Below are 20,952 nucleotides of genomic sequence, written 5' to 3'. Positions count from 1 at the left end.
CTGGCTTGACATTCATTGCGGCTTCGACCTATTTAATTTCCACCACCTTTGAGTTATAGCATCTCCATGATGCAACTCGGTGCATGAACGAAGAACTGCTTGTACTGCCCCTTTATTACAGGCCTTTGTATTGTCTCTGCGTTTGCCATCTTCCATCCGCTTTACTCCAGATTGATATCTAGATGCATTTTCCGTTGAAACGCGGAACACTGGGCCCAAAATCTCTGGGCCAAACCATCATGTTCTACTTTTATTACAAAGACACGCTCATCAAACTTTTTGTAGCTTGGCATACTTTTCGGCAGTTCGATGCCAAGCCGATGGAGAAACGGGAGGATCCGCGTGGCATTTCTTGGCCTTGGGGGTCGCATCCAGGACGGGTCTTTATGTGAGGTTCAATTTGCATGTCCGAAAATGGGATGACGCTATCGATGTAAACATTAAAGCACAATATCACTTATTTTCCAGCTATTAAACCATGACGGTAGTGAGGGATGTTTGTGACATACAGTTTACCTGGCTCATTTGTAGGCTTGTCTCAGCGCACAAGTTTCATCGCTTGCATACTTTTCCCATCGCGAGTATGGCATCGGACTATCCTCTCCGTTGCTTTATCTGTTGAATGTTGATCTATTCAATCGTTGACGCACATGGTCTGACCCCTGACCATATCCGGCCTCAACATTCGAGTTATCTGATCCCTTGGAGGCTGGCATCTACTCCAGTTTAAACGAGTTTCATCTCCGGGATACCCGGCATCCAGCTTCCAGAGCAATACCCAAAATCGCTAGCAGCTAGCTTATATCACTCTAAGACAATAAGAGTATCCATTGATAATTGATGAGGACGAGATGCCAACTACTTTGCTGATCGCAATGGTAGTCAAATTGGCTCAAAAGCCGGAGATGCAAATCTCAGTCTCAAAGAGGACAGGCATAGCGATATTCAGGAACCGGTTATTCTCCCGGTTAAGTACCAGCCCCTTTGTCCGCTTCTCTGACGTCGCCGTCCCTATTTAAGAGATTGCTGTTATTGGGATGTCCCTGGTACCATGCATGCATGCCGATCTGGTGGGGAATTTACGGCTCTCGCAGATATTCATGCTGCTTTCTTCCACCTTTGCAAAATGCATGCTGTATATTGGTAGAGACATCAAGTCGAACGATGCTTCCCTTCTCGTATACCAAATAACTTGATAAGAGTAGAATTCGCATCAGTGTTGTGGTTGATGCAGTGTATACGAGTAGGTTGAGTTGTAGGCGGGCCCGCATTCAAAGTCGCCGAACGTTGGCTTCGATCAACTTGCATCAACAAAACATGACTCGGTATAATCCTGGCAGACTGCTAAACAAGCTTGCCAAATGCAAAATGGGGTATTCCATTTGCTCATCAGTTCAGTCAAACCAACGTCGCAATCCCGGCTTTGTTCTTTAGCGCAGCACTATGAATCTGCCGATCGTGGGGCATCTCAGTCCCGGTCTGGGGTATCCAGGTCCATCACAATCTCGTCGCTTCCCAATAGAGGCTACCTCTGAACCTGGCGGGCGGCCTGTCGTTTGAATACCTTGTGCATCATATTTGGTCATTTATTGGCATTCTGGCGTCAACCACTGCACCCTGTTCCCTCAAAGATGTTCTGTTCTCTCACGCTCCTAACACCCTAGATAGCTTTGGGAAATTAGCTAAAGCGACCTCCTAAGCTCTCCACACATCCAAGCGCAAGCAGAGCTTGCGATCTTCATTCTGTGCCCCTTTCTCTGGCGGCTTCCTATGTCATTCCGCACAGCAAGCGACTCATGTGCGACCAGATCGGCGGATTATGAGACTAACCCACGAGATGCTGCACTATGCCTGGGCGCTTCATGTTTCGCTCCCCTGGCACTGCTGAAGATTTTACTAGAATTCTAATCGTGATGCCTGTCTTGATGCCTAAGCGAGCCTGTCAAGAAGAATCTCAGCTGCAGGGTATTAGCTCGCATATTGATACATATGACCAAGCTTAATGAGATGACTGCCGATCACTCAAGGAGATGATGTAGGAAACAGACCAGGGAGCAACAAAGGAGAGAGAGGTTGGAGGATATAAAGAAGACCAATTCACCCACGAATTCTCATCATCATCATCAGCAAGCAATTCGCTTTCAGTCACTCCTTTGCACAGCAAGCCAAACAATTCAGAAGTTCTCACAACTTCAGTCACTCTTTTAATCTATTTTCTGCCTTCCAAATACCGCCAAAATGCGTTTCACACTCGCTGCTCTCTTCCTCGTTGCCGGCACTGCCTTTGCCGCCCCTCTCGGTTCGTGAACCACTCATTCTCATCAGTAGTAGCTTTGCTAACTGCTCAACAGCCCGACGATCTCTCGTCAGCGATGTTGGTGGCCTTCTCGGTGGAATCACCCAGGGCGTTGTGGTCGATGTCGTCGCCCTTGAGGCCCAGCTTGTGGCCCTCCTTGGCCCCATTGTCCAGAAGGTAAGCCGATAACCCAGCTCGTCCCGTTACATGTACAGCGCTAAACTATTGATTCCTAGATCGAGGCTGTTCTTCCCGTGACCCTGGCTGCCAAGCTTGTCAGCCTTGTCCAGGGTGTTGAGGGCAAGGTCGTTGCCACCGCCGGCATCAACAACGTTGTCCAGATCGTTGGTGAGGCTCTTGCCATGGTCTCTCAGGGTGTTGACCTCAACGCCGTCAACGCGTACCTCAATGCTGCCACCGGCGGCCAACTTACCACCCTTGAGGTTGCTCTTGGTGTCGACAACCTTACCGAGGTTCTTGGCCTTGCCCAGGTTGCCCAGGTTGCCAAGGTTGCCCAGTAAGGGTAACACTTTCTATTGGAGGGAGCGGAAACATTGGTTTCTGCATAATGGTATATGCAGTTGTGATTCATGTTAAATAGCCTTACTAGCAATATACGAGCATTTTGGGGTGTCTGGCGATTGAAGATACCCATTTCTTAGAATTATGATCTTCTATGACTGCGTGACTTGTCAACCGCTCACAAATCAACTGTAAATTCGCTATGATTCGACATAGGCTCCGATGTGGGTAGATTGACAAAAGTAGGAGCCTGCAGTAGTATTGTGAGGAAAAAGCGTGAGGTTTTGGTTGGTTCGTGAGTTCGTGTCTAAATTATAATTGCTTCTGCTTCCCATTTGTAGCGCAGAATTGTGAAATATATCGTAGCGGCATTACGGTGGCGTTACCTGGTCGTTATTGATATTGAACGCAGTTGTGGTATTAGAGTTGTAGATGAAATAAAAATGATATTACACAGCCGAATCCGGATGCTGATATAAGGCTGCTGGCATAAAACGCCATCGAAATCATTACTTCCCCAGAAGCACTTTCTGCGGGAGTACCTGAACGCCCTGCTGCTGCATGACCACTCGAGTGTCGTGTACTTTTCGGTCAATGACTTTGAAATCGAAAACGCCTTCTAGATCTGTGCGAAACTTTAAAAGCTGGTCTTGCGCCTTCTTTATCTCATCTGGCTTGTTATCTTGAACGACGTGCGCCTTGACCTGGAGAATCCAGCGATTCTGCGAATCAACCCGTGTGAGAGACTCCCAAGCTGGCAGAGTAGGCTTCGGTTCCGTTGGGGGAGCCGACTTGGCTGCAAGGGGAACATAGTCCTCAAGCGGCCCGACAAAGTAGTGCCTGGTGAGACAGAATTCCACATCATCGCGAAAGAAGCGGTACATCTCTTCTACTGTCTCTGTTTTGTACCTGTGGTTTGTTAGTACGGAATGAGATTGACGGAGACACTAATAGAACTGACTGATGGTTATTTTCTCGCAATACAGAGAGTAGTTTTCTCTGTTCCCAAAGCTCAACCTTTTTGCGTTGAGCGAGAATCGGCTGATTCCGAGGGGGATCTGGAAAGTCTGTCCATCTCAGGATGCCTGGCACGGTGTCGAGATCAACTGGTTCGGCAGAAGGACCCAAGTCTCGATCCTTGTAGATTTCATAGCGAGCCTGGAGGACAAATGACTGGCGGGAAAGATTCTGATGCAATTCCTTCCAGAGCAGGGCGGCCTCTTTGCGAATAGGCTTCTCAAAGGAGCGCTGGTTGGTGATTCCGGACGGACGAGGAGGACCCTGGAAATAAATGACTCGGCTCACGGATTCCCATGGCTGCATAGAGCAGAAGCCACTCAATACAGCGAGGGCCGTGTTGATGTCGCTGTCCTCAACGAGGGCTGTGAGGAACAGCTCGTACATGGCGATGAAGCAAGGCTGTGCGCCCAGTCAAGCGAAATGTGTGCAGAATGGATGGTCCTTGGGGTTGATATAGGCTGCGATCAATCGACTCCTGCGTGATTGATGGAGATTGAAGGCGTTATCAAGCGCTGTATGTCGATTTCGTGAGGTTCAACTGTCAGTCTTTAAAATACGTGGACGATGTGAAAGCTTAAGTGACTCTGAGGACTGCACGTGATCACGCGCCTCAGTCGCACATGCGCCGCGTCTCGTCTCGGCTTCGATCCTCCGTCTTGCTTCAATTCCATAGCAACTTTTAATCACTGGATGCATATGCTTTTATTGCGCAGAACATCTCTTGTACACGACATCAGAGCATACACGCGCATCTCTGGCATCTTGCACAGTCGAAAAATGGCCACCAAAAGTCCTCCAAGAAAGCGAAAAGATCCTGGCGCTCCCGTTTCCCCTCCACCCCTCAAAAAAGCCGTGAAGAGCACAACTACAAGTAAGGCCTGCGTGAGTCTTGCACCCTGATCGTAGTTTGTGGCTAATGCAGTCCATTAGAATCCGCAGTTGCAAGCTTTTTCACGCCAGCCTCCCAGAAGCCAAAAGAACGAACGATATGGTCAGAACGAGGTCCCTCCGATGACGTTCCCGCAACCCTCTTGGTAGGCAGATACGAGCCAGAGAAGAAAGACGATACAGCCCATCAAAAGCGACGGAAGATTGCCGCATTTGATCTTGATTCAACGCTCATTACTACATCGTCGGGAAAGAAGCACGCCTCCAATGCAGCTGACTGGAAGTGGTGGGACAGTAGAGTTCCTGGTCGGCTACGAGAGCTGTATGAGCAGGAAAACTACCATGTCGTGATTCTCTCCAACCAGGCTGGATTGACGCTGCACTTTGACGCAAACTACAAGGGACCAAAGGCTACTGCCCAGAAACGTGTTGCGGAATTTAAACAAAAATGCAATGCTGTGCTCACAAGTCTCGACCTCCCCACATCCGTCTATGCGGCCACAGCAAAGGATATTTATCGAAAGCCTAGGATAGGCATGTGGAAAGAACTCTGCGATGACCTCGAAATTCCTGAGGAGGAGATAGATCTAAAAGGAAGCTTTTTCATCGGCGATGCGGGTGGTCGCATCGCTGTTCTCGGTAAAGGAGACGGTGGTGCTGCTACAGCAGTAGCAAAAGATTTCAGCTGTTCCGACAGGAATTTCGCACACAACGTCGGCATCGATTATCTAACGCCTGAAGAGTTTTTCCTGGGAGAGAAGCCCAGGGACTTTATCCGGGAGTTTGACCTAGTAAATTTTACACTCCCAGACGGAGACGGAGAAGCCGACGCTGCTAAAGACCTCTTTGAGAGGAAAAACGACCAAGATGTCGTCTTGTTCTGCGGCCCTCCCGGAGCGGGAAAGAGTACATTTTATTTCAAATGCCTCAAGCCGCTCGGATATGAACGAGTGAATCAGGATACACTAAAGTCCCGCGACAAATGCATTCAAGCTGCCCGAGATTTGCTCAAAGAGGGCAAATCTGTAGCTGTTGGTACGTGCTATTCCCTTTCTGCGGTTACATCCAGATCCCTAGTGGCACCTTACCTTATCCCACGCTGATGGATTTTACACGTATGCTTACATGAGACCACAGACAACACCAACCCAGATCCCGATACGCGGGCTTTGTGGATCGAGGTGGCCAAAAAGGCGGGCGTTCCAATCCGGTGTGTCTGGTTTTCAACACCAGTAGTAGTATGTGAACATAACGATGCAGTTCGAGCGAACAATGCCACACTCAATCCAGAGAAGAGAGAGATCCTGCCCAAGCTGGCCTTTACTGGATTCTCATCAAGGTTCAAAGAGCCAAAGGAAAAAGAAGGCTTTCAGGATGTGACGGAGGTAAAATTTCAATTCCGAGGCACAAAGGAGGAATACGCCCTCTGGGGCCGATATTGGATATGAAGGATAGAATTTTTCGAGAGGATTGCCATCGCTGTTACTTGATATGGTAACTGGCGCCGGATTTGGTCGGAGAACCGACTGCTATACTATTTAACGGCTGCCACGAGTCTGCTAGTGACCCGGCACGAGAATGACTCGCATGCTAGAGAACATTACCCCAATTACATCCATGGTTTCAAACATCCCCTCGGAGAGGCCCCGTGGCAGTCGTCACACCTAGAAGCTAGGCCAGGGGCGAAAAGAACTGGTCTGAGGCATCGGCAAACACTTATTCTGTGGGACTTTACAGCGGCCAGCTGACGAGCAAGCGAGCTAAACGGCAGCAAATTTGGAGAAGCTATCGTCTTACGGATAGGAATGATGGTCAGTCAATATTGAACGGGCATGATTCGATAGAGATGGAGAAATGGTTTGCTGCGCTCAACTTGCTTCGCCGTCATGACGATTTGAACCATGTTATTGGCGATTCCCAGTTCTCTGTAACCCGAGAAGTGATCGGTCAGCTGCATGTCACATGAACCTGAGATCTGCACTGACCACTCCGCAGAACACCATCCCTGGACGCAAGCAAGGGCTACAGCTTGCACTTTATCCTCAGCTAGGATGAAGGTCATCAGCTAGAAGAAAACACGGGAAGTGAAGTTGGAGAGTCGAAAAACTTGGTTTTCACCGAAGGCATTCCGGAGGTTGTCCGATCCCCCCACCGTCCCCAACTCGTCCCGACGACCGGCCTTGTTCCCCTCACCACACCCCGGATTAATTAGAGTATTAAACTTCTTGGCGGGCCGGTAGCCAACAGACTAGTCAGCACGGATCTACGACAGTTTGACATGACTGGGCGTTCTCCGGGGCGCTACGCTCCATCTCTTCATTCGTCATAGGCGGCAAACTCGTGGAGTTGTTGCGGATCACCGGTGGTCCATTTACCGGGATTCTTAAGTGAGAATCGACAGTTTCAGAAGACCGATATGCGGGGTATGATAAGTTTTTGCATGGCTGGTTAGGATGCCGCATGTTCCATTTACCATCGGTCAGGCTCTGGCCACGACGTGGCTGTGACTCGGCTGCAGACGCCAGCGTGGTGTCGCGATGGGGGCTGGATCTTTCTATGGGCTACACAACCATCCGGGGTGCTCCGATAGATTGCAGATGTGGACACATCCTGCTGGAGAAAGTGGTTACTCGCGTGCCAGCTGTGTGTTTTGCTGGCGCGAAGGATTTCAATGAGAGTGTGGATGCTGGGGAATATAAAGCGAGAGATCTCCCACCCCAAGGTGAGACCTCTACAGATCAGCACTCGACTCGCCATCCGGTGCACGTCTCACATCTTTTGTCTTTCGCCCTTGCATTTAGCTACCAGTCTTTTATCGCTTTGTCTTTTACGCGGTGCTGGTTACTTGCGTCAAGGCCGCCACGATGGGTGTTGGGGCAAAGAAACCGGTCAACATCTTCAAGTTGAAAGACTTGGGAGAGCCAGAGGGAGCGCTGAACTGGCGCCTTTGGTTTGCAGTCTTTTCCTTTGGACTGCTTGGTGCTGCGCGAGGCATCGACGAGGGTCTGATCTCGGGCGCCTTCAACTCAGACAACTTCAAAGAATCCATCAACTATGCTTCGTACGACACTGTGGACCAGGCCAACATTAAGGCTAATGTCTCTGCCATGGTGCAGATTGGCTCCGTCGCTGGTGCTCTCATGTAAGTCTAAGTCACCGCCTCTTTCGCTTGAGCCCAATCACTCCACCACCGCTGCGACTATCTGTTGCTGAATGACCATTAATTTTTTTCTCTATGCAGTGCCTTCCTAATCTGTGATCGCATCGGTCGTATCAACGCCACGCGAGTGCTGTGCGTCACCTGGGCTGTTGGAATCATGATTTTCATGATTGGAGGTTCCCGCGGTAATTTGGGCGCCATCTATGCCGGTAGATTCATCGCCGGTCTGGGTGTGGGACAGACACCTGTTGTTGGGTTAGTATAACCTTGGCGCTGAAACCCCCCACCGATCTATACGTGTACAACTAACACGATGCGTTGTTCTCGTCGTATAGTCCCATCTATGTCGCCGAAATTGCGCCTGCGTCAATTCGTGGTCTATGTACCTGTTTCTTCACTGGTGCCGTCTATCTCGGCATCGTGCTGGCCTATTTCGCAAACTATGGATGCCAGCTTCACTTTAGCGACAGCAGTGCAGACCAGTGGCTTATCCCGACAAGTCTGCATATCATGATGAGTGGCCTCATCTTCATCTTGATGTTTTTCCAGTGGGAATCGCCACGCTTTCTTGTCAAGCAGGGCAAGGTTGACCAGGCAGTTCACCACATGGCCCGGCTGCGCCAACAGTCTCCTGACAGCGAGTACATCATCCGCGAAATCGGCATGATTCAGGCTGGTCTTGATCATGAGCTGGAGGCTAGCCGAGGCGTTGGTTGGCTTGGCAAGCTCAAGGAACTTGTTCTTGACAAGAGCAACCTTTACCGTGTGTATCTCTCGTCCATGGTCCAACTGCTTTCTCAGTGGTCTGGTGCCGGATCCATCACCCTCTATGCGCCCGATCTTTTCAAGATCCTGGGTATTACTGGAACTAATGAGTCCCTTCTTGTCACTGCCGTCTTTGGCCTTATCAAGTTTGTGTCGGCAATGCTTTGCGCCCTCTTCCTCGTCGATGTCATCGGTCGCAAGCGCGCTCTGTTGATTGGTATTACTCTCCAAGCCATCGCCATGATCTACGTCGCTGGATTCCTCACTGCCGTGCCTGAGCTGGGTACCGTGAAGAGCTATGTCCTGCCCGACAGTTTGAAGGGCCCTAGCCGAGGCGCCATTGCCATGATCTATATTTCTGGCGCCGGATGGGCTCTTGGCTGGAATTCTATGCAGTACCTGCTCACTGCTGAACTGTACCCTCTGCGTGTTCGTGCCTTGGCTACATCATGGGCTATGACTCTTCACTTTGCGAACCAGTACGGCAACTCGCGCGCTGTGCCTGTCATGCTGCTTCCCGATGCACAGGGTGGAATTTCACCAAAGGGCACTTTCTGGTGCTTTGCTGCCGTCACTATTGTGGGTGGCCTCTGGGTGTGGTTCTTTGTGCCCGAAACTGGTGGCCGCACTCTTGAGAGCATGGACCGCCTGTTTGACCTTCCATGGTACAGGATTGGTCTGCACGGCAACAAGGATGCCGAGGAGAAGGACATGGCTGTTGACGAGAAGCAGCGGGCCGCCGAGGAGGAGTTTGGCCATGTACACCAAATTGAGGAGAAGGCGTAGACGCATTAGAACGATTTTGCGATGCTCCATAGAGATGAGGGTCTAGACTATCTATCTAGCTACGAACGTAACGAACTATACAATGAAGAAATTGGTCAACTTGACATGGCATCCGATGTTTACAGCTCTCCATTGTGCATGACTCTTGCTTCTTCGACTATCAACAGCTGAAGCCGCTACCAATCATCGACTAAGTCATGTAACAAATCCGACCATCTCCTGCCGACAGCCGTGTTTCTCCATAATCGAAGCCATATGGCGCTAGATATTAAGCCACAGTTACCCCATACCGGCATCTCGTTGGTACTTACTTATTTCGGGCAAAGACGCTCTTTGAGTCCGAAGCTACGGAAGTTGTCCGAGTGGATCAGCTTCCGAGCGGTTAATGAACGTGCTATAAGCGACCCGTCGGTGGGTTTTGACCTGGGGAAATGCAAATTATGGTGATGAATGAGGGGAACTTGGTTGTTGGTTTGTTTTTTTCCTTTGGAATGTGATTAGTATCTCGTAGGTTGTGAATGGTTATTGTGTGTATAGTAGGTAATGCTGTGCTGTTGAGAGCGTTCTAGACGATTCGTCTTACTCTCAGCTTGCGGAGACAGAATTAGAGTCCTTAACCTCAGCTTTCAACTTTGCACTACCGCTTAAAGCTTTAACCAATACCCGCGTATCCTCGTACCTTGCAAGCCATGAATCGCCAAAAAAGCTTGTCCCCTTACCCACAGTTCCTGGAAAGCACATGGCCCGCTCGTGCAAGCACCGAGTGGGATGTCATTTCTCCAACATTTCCCCTCCTTCTTCCCCACGCTTGGCAAGGCCTGTTATACGGAAAGCACATATTGCACCAACCAACGCTTGTTGAGGAGAGCTGAGTAGGAGACCACATGCAGGGAAGGCCTTTGTAGCGCGGCCGTTTGTGGCTGCTTACTCCAATAATTTACACGGTTGCCTAGTTGTTGGGTTAGCATAAATCCTCGTAACTACGAGGAGGAACCCGCGAGGAGGAAGAACTATGTGGAGAGTGGTCTGGGGAAATGACTGGGGAGAGAATTGGAGATGTGATATGTTTTCCGTTATATTATCGTGGAGTTGGAGACGGCAATCCTTTGCTTTTCGTAGCTGGGTTGGTTGGTCGAGATAGTGTCCTGAGCTGAGGTGATCGTCGTGTCTGGGGGAAGAGGGAGGGTATTTTGAGTTTTCCTCTGCATGTTCGCCTATTTTTGCAAAGACTCAAAGATAACATGCCACGTTGTGCGGTTATTGCAGATTTGAGTCTTAGCATCCTTTCTTGGACTGGTGTAATGGGTCGACTGTGCCGGTTTATCTTCGTCTTGCCGTCCCGCTGAACATCTGCGTCTATGGGTAGACGGGAAGATATACGACGCCTTCTCCATTGCTATCCTCATCAGAAATCCCTCACAGAAAGGTTGATTTGAACCCCAAAGAGCTTTAAGTATCCATCTCCTCCTCGTCATCAAATTGGGAGGATGCCAGAATCTCTTCCATTCATATTGCACTAACAGCAACACTCTGGGGAATATCAAGCATTCGATGACATTTCCTGATAGCATGTAAAGTGTCTGAACAGTAGCAGATCAAGCCAATTTGATCGTTTCAACGGGTAATAGTACAGCTGGACCGTCTTTAACTAGTCCTACTCTACAGGCCGAGTGTAAGGGTAAAAGGATTTACAGTCTATCTTCGAACATATCAAAAGCTCTTACACAGCCTACTCGGCCAACGTATTAAACAAAGAAACACTCAACAGCTTGTTGTATGCGGGTGTAGTGATTGCGATTAAGGGGTAAACGTAGCTCGTGATGTGGAGTACTACGGTGAAAATAGGAAGACTCATAGTATTATTAGCTCAGATAGTATGTTCTTCAACCTTCCAGTCTTTTGTAACTACAATAGATTTCAACTCTATATTAGCATAGTTATTATCAGCTCTAATAGAGGAATCAAAGGAATTACTATCTGCTGTAGTAGCTGCCCCAGCACCAAATTTAGACTGTCCTATATGTAGTCGTCTTGTCGAGCTATCTTCGTCTAGGAGTTCCGAGAAACCCTCTGTCTTAGAAGCAGGATGAGCTCTGTTATCGCCATTTGTATTGCCTCTAGCGTAGCTACTGGTCTCAGCTGTAGACGGATTTCGAGATACCAATGGGCGGAGAAGCGGGATACATGCTGCAGTTACTAGCAGACAGGGTTCCAATGCGCTGAACGCGAGTGCTATACCGCCGGAATATGGGAAGTCGTCCATGTTGATTTGGGTAATCTCGGCGAGTCGGACAGCGCTTACAATGCAGACTCTGCATCTCCAGGTGTTAGCTGGCGTAGTCAAAAGAACGGAAAGCAGGAGTCGGTCACTTACGCAAGCCCGATCCCAAAGGTCACCATTAATCCAATCTTTTTGTATAGTTGTAGCGATAGGCTGTAAAGATATGGCATGGGGAGGAGCATGATGACCATGTCAGAGAAGATGTTAAGCCCTCCAGTTATGGCCCACAACATCCTGATGTCACCACAGGTTCCCACAGTTGAGAATTTGTCCCAGTTGAACTGAACGGGTGTACATATGACAAAGGCCCCGATAAACAGGACCATGGCCCATATCATAACGAATATGGCGCAGGCTTGACTGAGGAGAATAAAGCTCCTAATAGAGAAGATCTTGGCGTACAAGGCGAGGATGGATATTTTTGTTAACCCAAGACTGAGCGACCAGAAGACCACGATCACGGTTACAAGCTTCATGAGAAGGGTGAACGAATCCGGTCCTCCCATCGCAACGACTTCAGTCGTGTGGTATCCCACCCCCCCAACCACAGCGCAAGCGACTGCGAGGCCTTGATACGCAACTGCAACGATCTGAAGGGTTAAGTTTCGTCAGAAGAAACTTTACATAGAGATACATGAATAAATCGAGCGGATGAGAGACTTACACATGCCAAGATAATGAGCCAGTCGCTCAGATCAAGAGAAAAATTCTTGAGTCTCGACCGCGCCACTATTCGCAGAACGACCGCAATCACCGGTAGCAATGAGAAAACAACAGCGCATCCAATTAAAGCCTTCTGGCTATTACGCTCAATTGGGAACACATACACCATGGCGGACACTGCCTGTCTAGAGCTCTCTGGTCAAGGTGCGGGCGTCGGTTTGATAAGTGGAAAACAGTCCAGAAAGTGAAGTGAGCTTTTGAAGTCTAGAACAAATATGCATCAAGTATTGAGTATAATAGTATTAATATATATATATATATATATATATATATATTATTTATATTTAAGGTAAGCACAACTAAAGTAGTAGTTATTTCCTAGTAAGGAATCGCTAGGGGTAAGTGAGTGATGTTGACCTATGATCATAACTCCTTAGGCTCAAACTGCGTTGCAGCTTAGTTTGAGCACCCAAAAAAATTAAATGACTCCTCACTTTAGAATCAAACCGTGGTTTCAATCCCCGCTACTACGGACTTTTTTTTCTTTTTTAATTCGTCTCACATCCTCAAGGGGATGAAGATAGTATTGTGTAATATTCCCTCATCAAAATTTCCACTTAACTTTGTAGAAATATTCAGTATAGGCGCAAATTCTCTATGTAGAATACGTACTGCTTCACAACAAGGTCTCCTATCAAAGCTCTTGAGCAAGCGTGCTTTGTATCTCTTCTCCAAGAGTAAATAAAAGCAGAGCAACAATAACTCGTGAACGGTCCATTTACAAGACCTAACAGATTCAGGATCCTGGCCGGTATGGTTACCCTTATGGACCGATTGTCCTTGTGACTAAAGATTGGGGGCTTGTTAAGTGGGTAGTTCAATCCCAGCTTCCGTAGTATTTACAAAGTAATCGGCTCTCGCTGTAAGACAAGAAATAGGGGTAAGACATATTAAAAGAGAGACTGCATAGTCAAGCCTATTTACCCCTTTTTATTTTTCTTTCCCAGTAACGAAATAGTTTCATCATGCCCCCTTAAGTATTTAGTAATATTAAGGCTTTGCTCCTAGTATTAGCCAGGGCTTGAAAACTATTAGTCTGCTATAATAGGTATAGATTATTTGTACTCCGTACTTCATATACACTACACATTCTCCAGCCCACGCATGATTCGACATAATATGATATTAGACCAAGTGCAGCCGGCAGTTATCAATAGTATACTTAAGATCTAGCTTCATGCCAGGAGCGTCCGTGGAAGAGGGACCCTGGGGCAGCGGCGATCTTGGCTGTCTACAGCTAGGTGATGGGCAGAGTCTTGTCTGGATATAAACAACAAGAGCGGTGGCAGCTATTGGAGGTTAATGCGGTGCTCAGGGGTATAATTTGTCGTATGCGCCTTGGGGGGGACTGGTTTCGATCCGCTAGGAGACTTCCTACGTGGCAGGTAAGAACAACTGCCGGTTCTTATGCCGGAGCTGCGTTGGTCCACAACTGTTTTTATATACAGAAGATGATATAAAGCCTTTCATTCTCCAAGGCTCTACCTATCTACTCTGTATACAACTCAACAATCTTTCAATATACATACCTACCGATCTACCGCGCCGCTCGACGAACAAGTCAACAAGCAGAAACTACAATGGCTTTTGGCGTCACCCAACCTGAATTTTCCGAAGGCTGTGCCGTGGTCTTTGGTGGCTCCGGTGGCCTTGGCCGCGCAAGCGCTGGCCTGATGGCGGAGCGCGGTTCCAACATTGTTGTTACTTACAGGTCTCGCTCCGCTGATGCTGAGTCCCTGGTGGAGGAATTGCGCAAACTTGGTCGCAAGGCAAGCGCAATAGCTTGCGATGTCACTGATCGCAAGGCAGTCGAGGCTGTCTTCAAGCATGCTGTGGAAACATATAAGCGCGTACACACAATAGTGTCTGCTGGCGGTCTCGTGTTTGATACAGGCCCACTGGCGGAGTTCAAGGAAGAATCTTTCCGCGGCGTCATCGAAACCGATGTCTATGGCTTTTACAATATTGTACAGGTTGGCGTGCCAGTATTGCGTGAGGGCAAGGGCGGCTCGTTTGTGGCACTGGTCACCAGCGCAGTGAGCCGCACCGTGCCGTACGATGCGCTCTCGGCCACGCCCAAGGCGGCGGTTACCATGATGGTGCGCCAGCTTGCCACCGAGGAGGCTGCTCACGGTATCCGCGCCAATGCCGTGGGACCTGGCGTTATCAACGCCGGTATGGTAGAGACGATGATGGAAACGCCGACGAGAGCGCTGCTGGAGGGCGCCACTGCGGTGACGCCGCTTAAGCGCTGGGGCGAGGCTGCTGAAATCGCTGAGGCGGTCGCGTTCCTGGCCTCATCAAAGGCGTCTTATATCACTGGCCAGATCTTGATGGTTGACGGCGGCCTCGCTGCTTAATCTTGATGGAAAAGGCGCGAACACCAGCTTTACGCGAGGCTTGCTATAGTATAAATTAAGTCTATAGCAAGAGTTAGAAAATCAAATTTTAATAGACTAGACCTACTTGGCAGCTCAGCCTTGCATATGACTATGTAACACGTATATACGGAGTAAACCTAGTCAATTTGGACACAGCTAATCTCTCTCAGCGTTACTAGTTTTATGAGAATAACGAAGCTGTTGGATTAAGGTGCGCAAAGGAGCGGTGAACACTGTGCTCAACGCTCTACAGCGATCAACAGCTACGTAATGAGTGATCCTCGCGATCAGCGAGGAAGCAACACTCTGGGAATGTCAAGTACCCAGTAACATTTCTTGACCTAAGCATTTAGAGTGCCTGAACAGTAGCAATCTAATCCAATTTAATCGTTTTAAAGGGTATGTAATAAATGAAGTTGGACCGTCTTTAACTAGCCCTGCTTTATATGGCCGAGCATATAGGTAACCGGAGAATAACTTATCTTGGAACATATCAAAAGCTCTTACACGGCCTACTCGGCTAACGTATTAAAAAACAAAAACAATTAACATCTTGTTCAAATTGTCCAATGTCTATAGGATGCCACTTGACTCACATTACAGTATAACAAGAAACATGGTTATGTTACACAGCGTCTCTATAAAACTGTCCGTTTCTCGTGAGTAGGACAATCTTCTACACATAGGCAACAAGCTTCTGGTGTATCGTAACATATCGAACCAGCCAGCAGAAGCTCTTTGCCCGCTTGGCTAAGCGGTATAGCGTGTCACTAGTAAATACTTGACATGACAAGGTGATCAGTTCGACTCTGATAGTGGGCATTCTTTTTGTATCTTTAGATTCTTCTAATGGAATTAATGTTTCTTTTTAATCTTATGAACACCTGTTGAATAGATCTTACACTACATAGGTATATTCTCGAACTTTAAAGAAAGCAAAGAGTTCATCAATACACTGTTCTGTCTTCTCTCTGTCCTTCACAGGGGCTTCGTCCTCTGCATATCGTTGCACGCCATATTTGCGAGCTCTATCAGATGCCATCAACCTTCTCAGCCCGAAAGTTGAACTCACCAAATCGTATTGGAGCGCACTCACTGCCGAAGAGTCTCCAAGAGCCATCTGAAGCTCTAGGTCCCTTTCGGGATTATAATTCTCGGTGCCAAGCGCTGCCGCTAACTGTAGCTTCCCTTGTCGAATAGCCTTCTTCCTTAACTCACTTGCTCTGTCCCACACGTATTTGTAGTTTCGGATTCTCCGAACCAGTGCCGGTGAGTCGATTCTCGCTGCTGCAACGAGTGCGCCATCGAGGCATTGATCCTGGATCTCCGACCGCCGGAAGTTCCCGAAAGGCGAGATGCAAATATGGAGCAGGTTTTGTAGGGCCACGTCCTTGCCGTTCAGACACGCAGACAATACAAACCCCTCGACTTGATTCGTAGAAGTGATTAGCTCATACCAGGTATTGATTTGACCCCAAAGCTGCGACAAGATACTCATCTCGGGCATCGCTTCCCGTATAGAGTACCTCTTGCTGAAGACCTCGAGACTAAAGCGTAGCAGCCATTTGTTATTGAGATAATTGATCAGATTATCCATGAAATCCTTTTTGTCGGGATCTCTTCTGAATTGTGTGTATGCTGTTATATTCTGCGGCAAGACTATCTGGAGATGGATATGTGTAGAACCTAGCACGAATTGTATCGCGTCGCTGGTCTGGAAGCGAAGTGTACTTGACGTTTTCTCATCTGCTAAGAAGTCTTTAACAGTCTGATGTAAAAGCTGGACGACGTAGTGCGGTTCAACGTGATCTCGATCGTCCCGAGGGCCGTATCGCCGAGTCGTATCCCTCATAACTTCTATAAAAGGTCCGCACCAAGTGTAAAGTATGCTGCGGAATCCAGCCCACGTTTTGAAATAAGATCCAGTGGCCTGTCTATAATCCTTCCGCGACTCAAGCGCCTTTTGAACGTCTTCGGGGATAGCCAGTGCATCCCACAGCTCTTGTATGGTAAGTGCTCGTACGAAGCTTGTTCCACTTACCCACATGAGAGCTTTCCTTGACCTTGCTAGTTGATCTTTATTCAATTTTTGCTCTAGCTCCTTGACCATGTATTCGTAATATTCCATAAGATCATGTGGGAGAGAATGGAGTAGCCTTTCAAGCTCCTCTAATGTGATTCCACCAGTGCGGCAATGCTGCATGAGCTGGTCGATGATAAGCGTAACCCAAAGAATAACGCCTTTGGCATTGTTGATTAAGTGAGTTCGAATGCCATTCATCGCATCTAGGGGCACCTCTTCGAAGATCTCATCTAGCGGCATCGGATCTTCATTGCTGCTGTTGTCCTCATCCAATGAATCTAAGGACTCCATGACCTTTTTAATGGCAACCAAGCCATTGTCAATAATTCGAAGAATATCTTGCCTGTTCTCATGTTGAAGAATGATCTTGTGGCACTTTTTGGAGGGCGCAGTGCTTTCAACATGACTGTTAAATCGCATGACTATGTCAGGAGCCGGTCGGCTAAGCATGATGAACTTGATCTGAGAACCGGGTATCAAGGCGAGTTCAACAAGATTCCGTAGAATTGTCTCACGGGTCCTCTGGAATTTTTCGGTTGCTGCAGACTCGTCGAGACCATCTAAGATGCATATGATGGGCATGCTTGATGATACAATGCTTTTTATAATGCATTGAAGATCATCAAAAGACCACTCCCCACTGGAGCCATCTGGTTGAAGCTGGCGCTCCTGATAGCAGGCCTTGCAACAATTGAAAGTCTCCTGACTATCCTTGAACACTTTATAGACAATAGATCGGAGCATGGAGCTATGAGCCATTGTTATTTCTCCATCCCGTCTGCTGTAAAACCAATCCACAACTATGTCTTTGAGGTCGGCCGCCCTGTTAGCATTCGGCAGTGACTGCAGCTTTTGGAGCAGGAATTTCGCCAGGACGGATTTGCCGCTTCCAGCTTTCCCTTCGATCCATAGGACACCTGAATCCTCTCTTTGGAATTCCTTATACGCATTATGAGCGAAGATCCAGTCGTTTGTGCCCTCATCAGCAGACGCAACCTTGTCTCGGCGAAGGTGGATGGCTGCGAATCTGAGAGATTCCAAGCATTCTAAATGTGTTAACATCTCGAAAAATCAATGGGGAATGATGTACTCGTACCAGTATATTCCGTATTTCTGTCCACGATTCTTGCCCCGGGTATGTACCTGTCTATTCCGATGGCTGATGTGCCACTTATTAGGACCGGCATACTTTTGCTACAAGTATCCAGAAACCTGGCCAGGGAATTGGGGCTGCTTATGAAATCCGCGTTGTCAATGACAAGCATGAATTTTGTGTCCCTAGGAAGAAAAAGTAGCTGTCTTAAGACTCTTGACACATCTAAGGATGGCGACATCCACCCGGTAGCCATCATCTTTTTTAAGTCATCAAGATCATTGCTGTTATCAATAAGAATCTTCAAACTTCTCTTGAGCTCAGATACGTCATTCTCAATAATCTGGAAGTATTGCGCAAGGAGCGTTTGAATGACCTGATTCGGATGAGCGTACGAGGAGGGTTTGGTACCGAGAAGGACTTCGGTTGTTTGGGCATCCAGCCCTGAGAAATAGAGAGCTTTCAGATTTGTGCAGGCCGCCTCAATCCTATTTGCTACGCATATTAGAGGACTTGATTGGTCTCCAACTTCGCTGCGGTGCCACAGCACTCCTCGTAGCTCTTGATACCAAGCGACATATGGACTGGTGTGAGTAAACCATGTTGGATGGTCCAGAGTCTCCAATTCTGCTAAATGCCAGTTATTAACGAAAGCTTTTGCTCTTGAGCGACGATAATAGCAGATGTTCAACATTTTTGGAAGAAGATAAGGATAGCTTCCTTAGGTGATGCCTACCTGATCGCCGGTCAAGTGGAGGCTGACATTTCAACGCCCATTGCCTTAAGTCATCAAGCAGCATGATGCCATCTTAGCCGAATATTAGCTAGGCACTTATCTCATAGCGAGTCATATAACATAGGAGATAGTTAGATCACTAACCATAGGCAGGGCTGCGTTTAGCGAGAACGTTGCGACTATTTTTAACAAAGCCAACTACAACATTTCTAATACGATCGTATTCATTTGTGCCAGGAGCAAACTTGTTCATCATAACGTGAGTACAGTTGAGATAGGTGCTTTGGAAGCCTCGAAGGGATGCAGAATTCTTATCCACTATCTAGGGGAACAATAAGCAAATCAGTTTTCACTCATATCTTAAACTTAGGTAACTTACAAATCTGTTATAGTGCATGTATTTGGCCAATGATGAAGGGAGTGCCTTTTTGGCGAGATTTGTCTTTTGGGTTTCGTAAAAGCAGTGTATAGGAATGGAGAAATTGGCTGAGTTGACGCTTATGGCAAAATCGTCAACAAGTTCTTTGAGATGTGCGTTCGTTTCCTCTGCAGCAAGATTTTCGACGAGAGCACTGGAAGTTTCCTCGCGCCTGAGGTTCCCATATGCGATCAGCCATTGTGCTTGCCTCTGCATCGGTGTACCATTGAAGGGCGTTCCCAGAAATACAATCCCCACCGTCGCATCTCGTAAATACGAGTAGGTGCTCGTTTTTGAAGCTGCAGAGTGTAGGGCCTATGCGATGCGATGTCAAGTGTTAGTCGAGAGTCTATAAGCGTTATGGGCGTTCGTCGGATGGCTTAGAAAGACCTTTGCAATTACGAGCCCACCAAAGCAGGATGCGATGAATAATATGGGTCGATACACTGGTTCACGCCTCTATTCATAGAATTAGTAAGGCCATGATCAACAATGCACAGCAAGTGTATGATCGACCTGGCATCTTCTCGCATGGATGTCTAACCAGAGACCTTCGGCAAGATCATGGAGCGTTAGATCCACAGCATTGGTATAGAACTTGGCAGGCCAATTGTATAGCATGAGGCATGCGCGCGGAACGGCTGCGGGGAGCATATCCTTGTCACGGAGCCAGTTGATGGTCTGCCCGTTTTGAGACCTATATTCCCATGTTGTCGGGGCTGAAGTGTCAAGCCCGTGTATCGCAATGATACTATAGATGGTAAGGAAGCATTCAAATCCCTCTAGCTACATTGGAACAGACTCAATATCCGTTGTAGAGAGATTGTCGCCTGGGGAGTGGTCGTCCGTAGAGAGACAGTCGTACGGATAGACCTCCAGAAGGCCGACCCGACCTGGCGGCTTTTACCACACCATAGTCAGCACTTGTAATCTCCAACTAGTTTTCTTGAGCCCACTAGCGACTCACTGATATCTCCATCAAGTTTGTGCAAGGATCGGGATGTTAAGAATGCAATTACGATGGATAAGATATCGTTATTGTTAGGACGAGAGCGCTCACAACGCTCAGCCTCATCACTGATTGGCACATAATTCCAGGAAGCACGTGACGGAAGCTCAGCTGGTGGTTTATGGCAATTGCTACAATTGCTACACGCATTGCTGAACTATATGGCATGATATAGGCATATGTGTCATTGCAATACTAAAAGACTTTTATTCGAATCTGTGTCTCATACATGTATCTAGTTCTTTAATTTTATATAACGAAACTCAGTAACCATGCGACAAACCAATCCACAATAGGTATCGTAAAGTACTCCTAAGGCAATTCATTTAAGTCTGTTCTACCTTATTGGACTACATGTACATATCTGTAATCAAGCTACTAGCACCCTAGGCCATAATGGCTGAGGAAGGTCTTCCTGGAAACCGATACACTATTCATTACTGTATGTTCGCTGTTGGATAGCATCTTCTTTGCTTACTCGGTCACTGAAACAGTCGAACCCCAATTGCGGCTAAATATCTCTTCATGTCTTGGCATCTTGGCCCCCGCGAAAGATGTGCAAATTGCCCAATTCGGCCACCGAAGTCCCCGAATCCCGTCCAATAAGCTCTCAGATTAAGGTACATTGAGCGCGTATGCTTAAAATAAAGCTCATCTTTGCGGGCAGCTCGCGCGTGAGCTTTCTCTGCTTCAGGAAACTAGGCTCAGCTCTCGTCCTGCTTTACATGTAGCCTAGGAGCTCCACGTGGGATCAAGGTTACGCATGAATGGCTGAGTATGTCAATGGCGAG

At 47.9% G+C, this 20,952-nt stretch overlaps 7 protein-coding genes across 7 annotated transcripts; 4 read left to right on the top strand and 3 right to left on the bottom strand.

Annotated features, from left to right (window-relative positions):
• Positions 1-2,238: 2,238 nt before the first annotated feature.
• T069G_04581 (uncharacterized protein) lies at positions 2,239-2,817 on the top strand (the record flags this gene model as incomplete). The annotated part of the gene is made up of 3 exons (XM_056171791.1): positions 2,239-2,299; positions 2,352-2,473; positions 2,533-2,817. The coding sequence occupies 3 exons, from the start codon at positions 2,239-2,241 to the stop codon at positions 2,815-2,817; spliced, it is 468 nt and encodes a 155-aa protein (XP_056028649.1).
• A 510-nt stretch (positions 2,818-3,327) lies between these two features.
• Positions 3,328-4,222, bottom strand: T069G_04580 (med18 protein domain-containing protein; the record flags this gene model as incomplete). The annotated part of the gene is made up of 3 exons (XM_056171790.1): positions 3,328-3,658; positions 3,701-3,727; positions 3,780-4,222. The coding sequence occupies 3 exons, from the start codon at positions 4,220-4,222 to the stop codon at positions 3,328-3,330; spliced, it is 801 nt and encodes a 266-aa protein (XP_056028648.1).
• A 393-nt stretch (positions 4,223-4,615) lies between these two features.
• Positions 4,616-6,174, top strand: T069G_04579 (polynucleotide kinase 3 phosphatase domain-containing protein; the record flags this gene model as incomplete). The annotated part of the gene is made up of 4 exons (XM_056171789.1): positions 4,616-4,709; positions 4,769-5,347; positions 5,393-5,761; positions 5,864-6,174. The coding sequence occupies 4 exons, from the start codon at positions 4,616-4,618 to the stop codon at positions 6,172-6,174; spliced, it is 1,353 nt and encodes a 450-aa protein (XP_056028647.1).
• A 1,416-nt stretch (positions 6,175-7,590) lies between these two features.
• Positions 7,591-9,437, top strand: T069G_04578 (sugar transporter domain-containing protein; the record flags this gene model as incomplete). The annotated part of the gene is made up of 3 exons (XM_056171788.1): positions 7,591-7,868; positions 7,968-8,141; positions 8,222-9,437. 3 exons carry the CDS (start codon positions 7,591-7,593, stop codon positions 9,435-9,437), a joined length of 1,668 nt encoding a protein of 555 aa, XP_056028646.1.
• A 1,867-nt stretch (positions 9,438-11,304) lies between these two features.
• Positions 11,305-12,550, bottom strand: T069G_04577 (uncharacterized protein; the record flags this gene model as incomplete). The annotated part of the gene is made up of 4 exons (XM_056171787.1): positions 11,305-11,342; positions 11,412-11,749; positions 11,812-12,308; positions 12,383-12,550. 4 exons carry the CDS (start codon positions 12,548-12,550, stop codon positions 11,305-11,307), a joined length of 1,041 nt encoding a protein of 346 aa, XP_056028645.1.
• Positions 12,551-14,021: 1,471 nt separating this feature from the next.
• T069G_04576 (enoyl-(Acyl carrier protein) reductase domain-containing protein) lies at positions 14,022-14,801 on the top strand (the record flags this gene model as incomplete). The annotated part of the gene is made up of 2 exons (XM_056171786.1): positions 14,022-14,477; positions 14,550-14,801. 2 exons carry the CDS (start codon positions 14,022-14,024, stop codon positions 14,799-14,801), a joined length of 708 nt encoding a protein of 235 aa, XP_056028644.1.
• A 919-nt stretch (positions 14,802-15,720) lies between these two features.
• On the bottom strand, positions 15,721-19,806 carry T069G_04575 (NACHT domain-containing protein; the record flags this gene model as incomplete). Its single annotated transcript, XM_056171785.1, has 7 exons — positions 15,721-17,327; positions 17,421-17,951; positions 18,002-18,625; positions 18,879-19,056; positions 19,114-19,467; positions 19,555-19,611; positions 19,669-19,806. 7 exons carry the CDS (start codon positions 19,804-19,806, stop codon positions 15,721-15,723), a joined length of 3,489 nt encoding a protein of 1,162 aa, XP_056028643.1.
• Positions 19,807-20,952: the final 1,146 nt, after the last annotated feature.

Source organism: Trichoderma breve, chromosome 3 (assembly GCF_028502605.1).
Source record: "Trichoderma breve strain T069 chromosome 3, whole genome shotgun sequence".
Taxonomy (NCBI): Eukaryota; Fungi; Ascomycota; class Sordariomycetes; order Hypocreales; family Hypocreaceae; genus Trichoderma; species Trichoderma breve.
The sequence above is the reverse complement of the archived record's forward strand: the minus strand, read 5'-3'. Positions and strand labels throughout refer to the sequence as shown.